The 13,698-nt window shown below is 48.7% G+C and overlaps 1 protein-coding gene across 1 annotated transcript in view; it reads right to left on the bottom strand.

The window, feature by feature from the left end:
• The window catches only part of AHCYL2 (adenosylhomocysteinase like 2), a 63,744-nt gene extending 50,685 nt beyond the window's left edge, over window positions 1-13,059 (bottom strand). The window contains exon 1 of the mRNA XM_030261572.4: window positions 12,604-13,059. Coding sequence (XP_030117432.1) covers window positions 12,604-12,990 — 387 coding nt within the window. The 5' untranslated portion in view covers window positions 12,991-13,059. The remainder of the gene's footprint in view (window positions 1-12,603) is intronic.
• Between the last annotated feature and the right edge of the window lie 639 nt (window positions 13,060-13,698).

Raw genomic sequence — 13,698 nt, 5'->3', positions numbered from 1 at the left:
ACTGCAAAATTCATACTTCCATGAGAAAATTCCATTTCCCACTGCAAAATTCCTTCTTCCATGAGAAAAGTCCATTTCCCACTGTGAAATTCCATCTTCCATGAGAAAATTCCCAAGTGTGAAATTCCAGCTTCCATGAGAAAAGTTCATTTCCCACTGCGAAATTCCATCTTCCATGGTGAAACTCCGTCTTCCATGGAATTTCCCATTGCGAAATTCCATCTTCCATGAGAAAATTCCCACTGCAAAATTCCATCTTCCATGAGAAAATTCCCAAGTGTGAAATTCCAGCTTCCATGAGAAAATTCCATTTCCCACTGCAAAATTCCATCTTCCATGAGAAAATTCCGTTCCCCACTGCAAAATTCCATCTTCCATGAGAAAACTCCATTTCCCACTACGAAATTCCATCTTCCATGAGAAAATTCCATTTCCCACTGCAAAATTCCTTCCATGAGAAAAGTCCATTTCCCACTCCAAAATTCCATCTTCTATGAGAAAACTCCATTTCCCACTGCAAAATTCCATCTTCCATGAGAAAATTCCATTCCCCACTGCAAAATTCCATCTTCCATGAGAAAATTCCATTTCCCACTGCGAAATTCCATCTTCCATGAGAAAATTCCATTTCCCACTGCAAAATTCCTTCTTCCATGAGAAAATTCCATTTCCCACTGCAAAATTTCATTTTCTATGAGAAAATTCCGTTCCCCACTGCAAAATTCCTTCTTCCATGAGAAAATTCCATTCCCCACTGCAAAATTCCTTCTTCCATGAGAAAATTCCATTCCCCACTGCAAAATTCCATCTTCCATGAGAAAATTCCATTTCCCACCGCAAAATTCCATCTTCCATGAGAAAATTCCATTTCCCACTGCAAAATTCCATCTTCCATGAGAAAACTCCATTTTCCACTATGAAATTCAATCTTACGCCACAAAATTCCATTTTCCACGATAGAATTCCATCTTCCACGACAAAATTCCATTTCCCATTGCAAAATTCCATCTCTCACAATAAAACCCCATTTTCCACAATGAAATTCCATCTTCTGCCACAAAATTCCATTTTCCATGGCAGAACTCCACCTTCCATGACAAAATTCCATTTCTCATGACAAATTTCCATTTCCCATGATGAAATTCCATCTTCCACCACAAACTTCCATTTTCCACTATGAAATTCCATCTTCCACCACAAAACTCCTTCTTCCACCACAAACTTCCATTTCCCACTGCAAAATTCCATCTCCATGATAAAACTCCATTTTCCACGATAAATTTCCATTTTCCACAATGAAAGTCATCTTTCACCACAAATTGTGCTGAAAAATTCCATTTTCCACCACAAAACTACGTCTTCCACAACAGAATTCCACCTTCCACAGAAACATCCACTTCTCCATGACAAAACTCTATCTCCCATGATAAAGCTCCACTTTCCACCACAAAATTCCATCTTCCATGACAGAATTCCATTTTCCATAACAAAATTCCATTTTTCATGACAAATTCCATTTTCCACCACAAAATTCCACTTTCCACCACAAAACTACATCTTCCATCACAAAAAAAAAATCCATCTTCCACCACAAAATTCTATTTTCCACTATAAATTTCCATTTCAAACCACAAATTTCCACCTTCCACTTCTGTGGCCCTTCCTGACAAGGCCAAAACTGAAGAGGCCAAGCAGGAAAAAAAAGTAATTAAAAAGCAAAACCAACTCTTGTGCTGCTCTGTGCTCACCGAGGGAAAACGAGGACAGGCTTGATGAGGGTGATTAATTTGCTGGAGAATGATTTGGGTGATATTTGCCATAAATTGGCCAGGAATCAAACAAAAACAGGGAAAAAAAACCCAGCCACACACAAATTACTGAGCAGGGAATGAGATTTCTCACAGGATTTTGATGTGGAGATATTATAATTATTATTATTATTAACAACAACAAGGATGGGAAATGGAGGCTGGGGGGGATCCAGAGTCCAGGATCCCAAAATTCTATCCACGTTTTCCTTAGTGTTTCACTATAAAATAATGGGAATTATGGATGGAACAAGCAGGGACAAGACAAGAATACCAGCATCAAGTCAATTATTGAGGAATTCTCCATAATTATTGAGGAATTCTCCATCCTACTGCTTCAACCCCATGCCACAGACTCCAAATAAACCCAAAAGTTGAGCAGATTTTTTAATTAAGGTGGCATTAAAGCCAAGCCAAATTGTTCGAGGAGAGCTGCACTGGATCAGAAAAACTCCAGGGATAAGGGATGGAGGGACAGGACACAGGGAATGGCTTCAGACTGGAGAAAAGGGGAGATTTGGGTGGGATTTTGGGAAGGAATTCCTGGCTGGGAATATGGGGCTGGAATTCCCAGAGCAGCTGGATCCCTGGAATGCCCAAAGGAACAGTGGGAGGTGTCCCTGCCATGGCAGGGGTGGCACTGGAGGGGCTCTGAGGTCCTTCCCACCCAACCCATTCCAGGATCTGTGGTGGATACAACCCCCAGCACCTTTCACCTGCTGGATAAAGGCCAAAATTCCTGATGTTTGCAGAGGTTCTGGGTTTTCCACCTTGCTGGGGGAGAGCTGCAGCCCCAGGACTGAAGTGTCCCTTTAATGCCAGGCACAGACACAACAGAGGGCAGGACACAGAGAACAAATAAACACCAGGAAAAGCAGCTCAGAGGCTCCCAGAACAACGGGAGCTTTGTCTGGGCTGGGCTTCAGCCAGGAAGCTCCGCAGGTCTTTGCACACACCTACTCACTTTTCCTCAAGTAACCCAAGCTAGAGAATCTAAAAATCCCACCCAAAATCGCTCGATGAGTCGGGCAGAGCATCACAATCTGAAGTCCAGCTCCAAAGCAGCTTTTGGTGGGACTTTTCACAGGGTCTGACCCAAGCAGCAGCTTCCTCACGCTCTGGAATCACCGTCTCAGCAGATCAGAGTGGGGTGAGACAGCCAAAAATGTATCACAAGGAACACTGAAAATGCTTTACATGTTCAGGCAGCCCCGTGACTCATCTGTGGTCATTCTGCTGCAGAGAAACCAGAAAATGTTTCAGCTTATTTATATTAAAAAATAAATAAAAAAAAAAAAAAGAAGAATGAAAAGCAAAGCACAGAAAGTTCTTGGCACTCCGAGTTACCCAACAGCTTCTCTGCTGGGGTGAGCAGATAACCCAAGCCTCGTGCAGAATCCTTCCCTGGAATCACCCAAAATAATTCTTCACTCAGGGCTGCAAAGTGGATCTCAGAGGCTCTGCCCCATCTCAAAGAACCCGACTCTGCTTGAAGAGGCTCCCACAAAAATGACATTTACAAGCAATGCACTGTGGAACTTCAGAGCCGGAGAATTCTGCCAGACACTTTTATGGGTGTTTGAGTCATCGCCGATTTCATTTGAGACAAAAAAATAACTGCTTTAGAACGAACTAAAAACCCTTTTTTCATCTGGGGGCTGTTCCTTTGAAAAGCTCAAAAGATATCCTGGAACAGCGTGAGCACAGCTGGGAGCAAACTCCATCCACACCCAAGTGCTCCTTCCCATCCTCTCAGGATCCATTCCCCCTTCCCCTGAACCCCTCAGATGTCCGGAAACGAATCCTTGGGATTGCACTGGAGCAGGGTTTATAGGAGATGCTGGAAGAGTTCGGGTGTGGGAATGGCTGGCTGGTGTCCAGGCACAGAAACAAATCTGGAGCAGGGAATAATCCAGCAGGGAGCGTTTCGGGAGTTAAGAGGGAGATGCCAGACAAAAAGCTCTCCTGGAACATCGTGTGGATGGTGATTTCATCTCTCCTGGAATTGCAAACGATCTTCAAACAGCACAGCACAAACACTGCCTGGGCTTGGGAATGAGGAAGGCACAGGCAGAGTCCAGCACCTCTCTGGGACTCAGCTGTGGGAGGTTTCTGAGCTGAGGAACAGCTCCAAGACCCCTCCTGGACAATCAGAGCTGGTGTCTCCTGGGTTTTTGCATTTCCAGGGATGCAGAGTCCAGAACCTCTCTGGGACCCACCTGTGGCTCCAAGACCCCTCCTGGACAATCAGAGCTGGTGTCTCCTGGGTTTTTTCATTCCCAGGGATGTAGAGTCCAGCACCTCTCTGGGACTCAGCTGTGGGAGGTTTCTGTGCTGAGGAACGGCTCCAAGATCCATCCTGGACAATCAGAGCTGGTGTCTCCTGGGTTTTTTTCATTCCCAGGGATGTAGAGTCCAGCACCTCTCTGGGACTCAGCTGTGGGAGGTTTCTGTGCTGAGGAACGGCTCCAAGATCCCTCCTGGACAATCAGAGCTGGTGTCTCCTGGGTTTTTTCATTTCCAGGGATGCAGAGTCCAGAACCTCTCTGAGACCCACCTGTGGGAGGTTTCTGTGCTGAGGAGCAGCTCCAAAACCCCTCCTGGACAATCAGAGCTGGTGTCTCCTGGGTTTTTTGCATTTCCAGGGATGCAGAGTCCAGAACCTCTCTGGAACCCACCTGTGGGAGGTTTCTGTGCTGAGGAATGGCTCCAAGATCCATCCTGGACAATCAGAGCTGGTGTCTCCTGGGTTTTTTTCATTTCCAGGGATGCAGAGTCCAGAACCTCTCTGGGACCCACCTGTGGGAGGTTTCTGTGCTGAGGAGCAGCTCCAAGATCCCTCCTGGACAATCAGAGCTGGTGTCTCCTGGGTTTTTGCATTTCCAGGGATGCAGAGTCCAGCACCTCTCTGAGACCCACCTTTGGGAGGTTTCTGTGCTGAGGAGCGGCTCCAAGACCCCTCCTGGACAATCAGAGCTGGTGTCTCCTGGGTTTTTTCATTTCCAGGGATGCAGAGTCCAGAACCTCTCTGGGACCCAGCTGTGGCTCCAAGACCCCTCCTGGACAATCAGAGCTGGTGTCTCCTGGGTCTTCCCTCTGCTGTTTGGGTGAGATTTGGGCTGGGATATCCATGGTGAAGCCCAGACCACAAGAGCTCCAGCTTGCCACGAGTCCATCAAACACACAGCAACAAAACCCCTTCAGTGCTGTGTTTGAGGCCAGGAATGAGCCAGGAAAGCAGGAACTGAAGTGTTTTTCTCCTTCTGTCAGGAACTGACATCCAGCCCTTCTGTGCCTGTTGCTGATGCATCACCAACCAGCTCTGGGTGCTGCTTCTCCTGGGATCAAAACCAGCTCCAGCTCCCAGTGCTTCCCTGTCTGCCCATCTGGAGGCCCCTGGAGCTCTCCAAACCCGTGTCTGTGCAAGCCCTGATCTGCAGCTGGGCCTTCTCCCCAAAACACCTCGGGGCTCCCTTCCATGTCCTGCCTTTTTCTGCTCCTGTCTGTTCTGCACCCACAGGAGCAGCTCCCCAAACCCAAATCCAGACCCAGCACCCCAAAGCCAGAGACAGACGTGGTTCCCCATCATGCCTTAAGTTTTATATTTCATATTTTCCAGATCCTGTACTGCATTGGTATATAACTCTGAACTTCATATAGTGTTGGCAAGTTCTCCTCACAGCTCAGTCAGACAAAACAATCCTTTTCCAGCCCCTTGGGTTTTGGGCAGCTTCAGGCCCAAAAACTGCAAACAGCAGCGAATTGAGGAGAGCAATCTGGGAGGATGGGACTGCACCACCTGGAGCTGGAATTGGACAATAAACCCCAACATGGAAATGGACCAAACTTATAAAATGTGAACACTCGTGACTCAGAGTCCATTTTGGGTGCAGCCCTGGCTGGGCTCTTGCACTGCCCAAGGTGTATCCTGTGAAGGCTTTTAATAAATCCCTACTTTATTAATTTAAATTTCTTCCAGGTAGCCTCTCAAGGCATCACCCAAACCAGCAGAGGACACTCAAACCTGGAAGCCCTGGGCTGTGTTTGCATTTCCAAGGAGCCTTTTGGCTCCTCTCAGTGACAAAGCCTGGCACTTTGGGGATCTTTAAGGTGACTTCCATCCCAAACCATCTCACAGTTGTATAAAACAAACACATCCATCTACAAAACACCCTGACTGTCTCTGTTCCCAATCCCTTTCCTCATCTCACAACCCCAAAACCACTCTGGGAACAGCCTTCCCTTCCCTGAACCTCTCCTCTACCTCTCTACCCAACATCAGAATTTCAAACCAGTTCTGATTTCGAAATTTTTTCTCTCCTTTTCTTTTTCCTCCTACTCTGTATCAGTTTGGACCAGGTTCAGCTTAAACATTCTGGGCTCCAGTCTGCAGGAAGGGTATTCACAAAATAAAGGGTGTGAAGCCTTTCCCAGGGGTGGAGGTTTTGCTACCTTGTCCTTAAGGATTCTTTGTGTCCACCGGGAACAGAAATTCCAAGAGAAATACACCAACCTGTCACATCCTATTTGACAATTAGGAAAGAAAACCCCAATTCTTTTCCCCTCCTCTCTTTTCTCTCCCTTTTTTCTTCTCCTCCAGATGTTGACCAAAACAATTGATCTGTTTGAAAATCATCTGCAAAGCAGCTGTTCAACACATGGAAGAACATTTTAAAATTCACCTGCCAGGAATATCAGTCAAAAACAACAAAATGAAGAACGAGCAGTTGAACACAGAGCTGCTGAATGCACAAAATCTGCTATTTTTTTGCCTCAAAAATAACACAAGAAGCACCAAAACAGCAGGTTAAATTAAAACTAAATTAGGAAAAAAAGCTTTGGGTTTTAAAAGTGCCCCACAGCACGATGAGAGCTTTGATCCTCCCAAGGTTTTCCTAAAAATTTGCATGACAAATTCTTCCACCCAGCTGTGACATTTAAGGATTTCTCCCCCATTATTGCTCTGTGAATCACGGAATCATTATAAAACCGGGAAGGGCTGGGGTTGAAGGGATGTTAAAGCTCCCAGGGAAATTCAGGTGGGAGAGCAGGAAAAAGCTTTTCCAGAAAGGTGATAAAGTTCTGGGGTGGTGGAGTCACCAGCCCTGGGTGTGTTTGAAAAGCCTGGATGTGGCACTGGGTGAGGTGAGCTGCTGGGGCTGGGCTGGACTCGATGCTCCTGGAGCTCTCTCCCAACATCTCCCAGGGATTCTGGGAATTCTGTGATTTCTGTGAAGGTCAGACAAAAACCATTATTGGTGCTCACCTCCTGTTTCTACCAGAGCTGTCAACCCTCGAGGGTTGCAAAATTTACAACTATGGCAAACAGATATTACCAAATACCCATATTTTAGAAAATCTTTAAATATTCACGTGTCTGTAGATACTTTTTCAAGCACAGTTTTGACTTCTGCACTCACAGGGGAAACAATCAATCATTACTTGCTGTCATAGTTTTGCATGAGAGACATTTTAAAAAGTGATACAAAGCTTCCCACCATTAGAAAACTGGACATGCTTCTGTGAAAACACATGTTAAAGAGAAAAGAGACCTGGAAGTATTAATGAAATTTTCTTGATACCCTTTGAAAATTTTAAACCTACTTTACCTTTCTCCGAATCCTATCTCACAACAAAAAGTAAATACATTAATAATTAACCAACACCAAGAGCCACCACACTCTTGAATACATTAACCAAAAAAAATCTTAAAATTAAAAAAAACCCCTTAAATTAACAAACTAAAACCACTACACTTGGCAAGGTTTTTTACAAGAGCTCCAGCATGAAGATCTTGGTGTGATTTTGGAATTCTGACCCACCACAGCCCCTGGCAAAGGGCAGCGTGGCCATTCCGAGTTCCAAGGTTCCTTCCTCATCCTGTTTTTATTTCCCTCTCCTTTTTCATCTCCCGCTCCTCAGCCCCATGGATTGATCCTTGCACTCGGTTCCATGCAGGCACCTGCTAAAATTAACCCGGATTCGTTCAGATTATCGCACCAAATCAAAGAATTTGCCTCTCCCCCTCCCCTGGGAAGGTTTTCCCTGCATTTCCTGGGAATTCAGCCGCGGGGGAAGAAGCATTTATCACCTGGCAGAAGAGATGTGGAAAAAAAATCCTTAAAAGACCTGAAAACCCCTCATTCCTCTGCCTGCAAACAAAGTGGGAATTTCCACGGGAAAAAGCAGGTGAAATGTGCCGGGAAGCAAGGTCAGAGCCATCATTTAGAGGAGTCACATGAAAGGCATTTATGGTGGGAGCAGAGAAAACCTCCCGAGGCCATCAGGTGATGCAGCAGGAGTTTGTGGGGATGGAATTCCCTCCGCTCCAGCCGGGAACGGCACCTCGAGGGCTTTCAGGAGCCCACCCTGGGATTCTTCTCCCAGCTGAAGAAAGGGACATAGAGTTGTCACTTCACAACCATTAAATCAATCTGAATGTGATTAAATCCAAGTTTTTCTTGTGGCTGAGGGTCAGAAGTGGATGGGCTTTAAGGTCCCTTCCAACCCAACCCATGAGTCCAACATTCTTCACAGAGCTGTCACTTCACAACCATTAAATCAAGACCTGAATTTGATTAAATTTAAGGTTTCTTGTGGCTGAGGGTCAGAACTGGATGGGCTTTAAGGTCCCCTCCAACCCATCCCATGATCCCTCCATTCTTCATAGAGTTGTCGCTTTAAAATCATTAAATCAAGACCTGAATCTGATTAAATTTAAGTTTTCTTGTTGCAGGGGTCAGAATTGGATGGGCTTTAAGGTCCCTTGCAACCCACTCTGTGATTCTTCACCCAGCTGAAGAAAGGGGCAGAGAGTTGCCACTTCACAACCATTAAATCAAGAAATTAAAGTGCTTAAATTTAAATTTTTCTTGTGGCTGAGAGTCAGAAGTGGATGGGGTTTAAGGTCCCCTCCAACCCAATCCACCATTCTTCACGGAGCTGTCACTTCACAATCATCAAATCAATCTGAATCTGATTAAATTTAAGTTTTCTTGTGGCTGAGAGTCAGAACTGGATGAGCTTTATGGTCCCTTCCAACCCAACCCATCCCACCCTGTGATTCTTCTCCCAGCTGAAAAAAGGGGCAGAGAGTTGTCACTTCACAACCATTATATCAAGAAATTAAACTGCTTAAATTTAAATTTTTCTTGTGGCTGAGAGTCAGAAGTGGATGGGCTTTAAGGTCCCATCCAACCCAACCCATCCCATGAGTCCAACATTCTTCACAGACTTGTCACTTCACAACCATCAAATCAATCTGAATCTGATTAAATTTAAGTTTTTCTTGTGGCTGAGGGTCAGAACTGGATGGGTTTTAAGGTTTCTTCCAACCCACTCTGTGATTCTTCACCCAGCTGAAGAAAGGGGCAGAGAGTTGTCACTTCACAACCATTAAATCAAGAAATTAAACTGCTTAAATTTAAATATTTCTTGTGGCTGAGGGTCAGAACCGGATGGGGTTTAAGGTCCCCTCCAACTCAACCCATCCCATGAGTCCACCATTCTTCACAGAGCTGTCACTTCACAACCATTAAATCAATCTGAATCTGATTAAATCCAAGTTTTTCTTGTGGTTGAGGGTCAGAACTGGATGGGCTTTAAGGTCCCTTCCAACCCACTCTGTGATTCTCCACCCAGCTGAAGAAAGGGGCACAGAGTTGTCACTTCACAACCATTAAATCAATCTGAAACTGCCTAAATTTAAGTTTTCATGTGGCCGAGAGTCAGAACTGGATGGGCTTTAGGGTCCCTTCCAACCCAACCCATCCCGTGATTCCACCACTCTTCATAGAGTTGTCACTTCAAAATCATCAAATTAAGACCTGAATCTGATTAAATTTAAGTTTTCTTGGGTTTTCACCTGCAACATTTCACCTCAGGAATGAGGAATTCCAGCATTTCCAGCAAGAACCCAAAGGGAACAACAATCTCAGGGATTTTCCCCCAAGATTTGATCTCTGCAGGTGGCAGAGAAAAGCACAGCACCATCTATAATGTCTGCATATAAATATATATAAAAATATCACCTACTCCATCTATTGCTTCCTGTTTTACACCCTACCAAGGTGAAATACAAATCAGAACAGCTAAAGGCAGACAGATCAATAAAACGCTGGACTGACAGAAAAGAAGATTTAAAATGAGAGTGAAAAGAGGAAAAGAGTCGCTGCAATTTTCTGGGAACTCTTTTTGTCTCAGAACTGAAAAATCACAATATTGTGGTGTAGTATCTCAAGGATTTGTGTTAGAATTCCAAGGAAAGGAAAAAAAAATATATATTTATATAAACCAGCCAAGAAAAAACAGTGAGATTTTGTTTTTACCAAACACTCAGAAGAATCACAGTTCCACTACAAATTTCATCTATTTCTATTAGACTTTTACCTGTATTTCAGCAAATTTCTGTTGGATCTGAGTAAAAAAAAATTCTCTTATTTTTGTTCCAAACCTCCTTTCACCAGATGCTTCAGCTCCACGTGCCCAATTTTACAGCCACGGGCCTGGGGACAATTTGATGGCTCCCAAATTTTGGTTTTATTCCAATAAGAGCAGGATATTGAATATTATTTTATTCCAGGAGAGGACCTGGATGAATGAAAGGTTTGAGTGGCTGAGCAAAGCAGGAGAAGGAACAGTTTGTACCCCCAGATCCCCTCCAGCAGCACATCCCAGCCAGAGGGGATCCAGCTGGGAATTCTGTGGAATTCCAGGGAGCAGCCAGGGCATGATGCAGGTTTGAAGCTGTTTCAGGTTCCCTTTGAAAAAAGGGTGAAATCCCTTTTTTGGTTTAACCCAAAAAAAAAGAATGGAAAGGGGTGGGATGAAGAATTTAAGCAAATTTAAGGGAAAAAAAAAAGGATGCCCTGAGGGTGTCTAAAAATAGAGATGGGATTAGGATATCCAGCAGAAAGGACTCCAAAAACTGGGGATGGCAGACAGGATCTCAGAGGGAAAATGCCCTCCTGACCCTAAAAAAGGGATTTCAGGGGGATGAAGGAACCGAGATCCAAACCTGGCCCCGCAGGGATGTGCTCCTTCCAAGGAAAAACTGGAATTTCAGGGAAGACACAGCTCTGGAGACAAACCCCCTCACCCCGGGCCTTGCAAAGGGAGAGGAAATTTTACAGCAACCCCAAAAGAGGGTGGAAGTCCATCAGCAGGGGAGGTGATGAAACTTTTCACCCCAAAATTTCATGAGGTGAGAGGTTCCCTTAGGACAGGGACACTTTTTTCCCTACACACCCTAAAAGGTTCACAGGGGACAACTCATTCTCGTGAGATTTCCAACGGGAAGGATGCCAAAAATCAGGGAAAATGTGCATTTCCCTGCATGCACAGCAGGGTACACACAACCCCCTGCTCCAGGGAGCACCTGTGTCCACCTGAGGAGCTGGAGAAACACGCCAGGATTCACAGCTCCACACACTCCTGGGGAGAGGGGCACCCCAAAACCTCCCCCGACACACCCCACACTCAGCTATGGGCACACCTGGCCCTGCCCCCCGTGCCAACGTCACCAGTGGCACCTGGGACATTTTTATCTTCTGCACATTCCCCAGATAACCCCGGGAACGTGAACCCGATGTGAACCCACACACACCCAGGAGGTGCAGAAATGAGGTGTAAGGGCACCCAGAGGTGCAGAAATGGGGTGTGAGGGCACCCAGAGGCACCTGGGGCTGAAAAAATGGGGTGCAAACCCAGCCAGTGTCACCTGGGGGTGCAAAAATGGGGTGCGAGGGCACCCAGAGACACCTGAGGGTGCAGAAATGGGGTGTGAGGGCACCCAGAGACACCTGGGGGTGCAGAAATGGGGTGTAAGGGCGCCCAGAGAAACCTGGGGCTGAAAAAATGGGGTGCAAACCCAGCCAGTGTCACCTGGGGGTGCAGAAATGGGGTGTAAGGGCACTCAGCATCACCTGGGGGTGCAGAAATGGGGTGTGAGGGCACCCAGAGACACCTGGGGGTGCAGAAATTGGGTGGAAACCCAGCCAGTGTCACCTGGGGGTGCAGAAATGGGGAGTGAGGGCACCCAGAGACACCTGGGGGTGCAGAAATGGGGTGCGAGGGCACCCAGAGACACCTGGAGGTGCAGAAATGGGGTGTGAGGGCACCCAGAGACACCTGGGGGTGCAGAAATGGGGTGTAAGGGCACTCAACATCACCTGGGGGTGCAGAAATGGGGCATAAGGGCACCCAGAGTCACCTGGGGCTGCAGGTGTGGGGTGTAAATGCACTCAGTGTCACCTGGGGGGTACAGAAATGGGGTGCGACGGCACCCAGAGACACCTGGGGGTGCAGAAATGGGGTGTAAATGCACTCAGTGTCACCTGGGGGTGCAGAAATGGGGTGCAAAACCCATCCAGTGTAACCTGGGGTTCCAGGTGTGGGGCATAAATGGACTCGGTGTCTCCTAGGGGTGCAAAAATGGGGTGTGAGGGCACCCAGAGGTGCAGAAATGGGGTGTGAGGGCACACAGAGGTTCAGAAACGGGGTGTAAGGGCACTCGGTGACACCTGGGGGTGCAGAAATGGGGTGTAAGGACACTCAGTGTCACCCCACACGTCCCCACTGCACAAACCCAGCACCGGGGAGGGACGAGACGCAAACACCCCGCCAGGCACGGCAACCACAGCCCCGGAGCCCCTCCGGCTCACCGACACCCCCGGAGCCCCGGGCACACCGGGACACCCCCCGAAGCCTTGGGCACCCCCACAGCGGGCACCCCCGAGCCCCGGGGCAGCTGCTCGGCCCCGCCGGGAGGGCTCCGTGCCGCCGCCGCCCCCGTTACCTTCTTGACGGTGCGCGGCGCTTCGCTGACGGTACCGTCGGGGCTCACCAGCGCCTCGGCCGCGGCGCCGCCGCTCTCTCCGCCGTCACGGTGCCGGTGCTGGGGGTGGTGAGGATCGCTCCTCTTCATGGCCGAGGCTTGCGGCGCTTTGGCGGCGGCTGAGGACAGCCCGGGGCAGCCGCTGCCCGGAGGCCGCTCGGCGCAGGGGGCCGGGGCCGCCTCACGCTCACCGCCCGGTACGGGGCAGGCGGGCGCCGCCGCCGCTACGCCGTGTCCCGCTGCGTGAGCGCCCGCAGGCTCGCACGGCGGCCCCGCCGCCTTGTCCATGGGGCCGCCCAGCTCCTTCAGCTCCACGGCGGGCGCGGCCACCGCCACCTGCACCGACATCGCCGCCGATCCGCTCCGGCTCCGGTTCCCTCAGGGCTGCCGGCCCCGCCTCGCCCCGCCCCGCCGCCTCGCCGCCGCGCGGCATGCCGGGATGTGTAGTTTTTCCTGCCCTGCTCCGCCCCGTCGCGACTACAACTCCCGGCAGCCCCTGCAGCGCGGCCGCGCGGGGGTTGGTGGGAGTTGTAGTCCGCGCGGGGCCGCCCGGCCCCGTGAACGGCTTTATTTGGTTATTTTTTTTAATTTATTTTATTTATTTTTTTCACGCTTTGGTGGATTTTCAGTGTTTCGGCCGCTGGGCACAAAATCGCAGAGGCACTGGGGTTGTAAAACACCTTCAGGACCATCGAGACCAAGCTGTGTCCGATGCCCACCTTATGTCCCCAGCTCAGAGCCCTGAGTGCCACCTCCAGGAATTCCTGGGACACCTCCAGGGATGGGCACCCCAAATCTCCCTGGGCAGCCCCAGCCAAGGCCTGACCCCCTTTCCATGGGGAAATTCCTGCTGGTGTCCCCCCTGAGGCTGCCCTGGCCCAGCCTGAGGCCGTTCCCTCTGCTCCTGTCCCTGTTCCCTGGAGCACAGCCCGACCCCCCGGCTGTCCCCTCCTGGCAGGGACTTGTGCAGAGCCACAAGGTCCCCCCTGAGCCTTCTTGGCTCCAGGCTCAGCCCCTTCACAGCTCCCTCAGCCCCTCCTGGGCTCCAACCCCTTC

This window comes from Taeniopygia guttata, chromosome 1A (assembly GCF_048771995.1).
Source record: "Taeniopygia guttata chromosome 1A, bTaeGut7.mat, whole genome shotgun sequence".
In the NCBI taxonomy this organism is placed as follows: Eukaryota; Metazoa; Chordata; class Aves; order Passeriformes; family Estrildidae; genus Taeniopygia; species Taeniopygia guttata.
The sequence above is the reverse complement of the archived record's forward strand: the minus strand, read 5'-3'. Positions and strand labels throughout refer to the sequence as shown.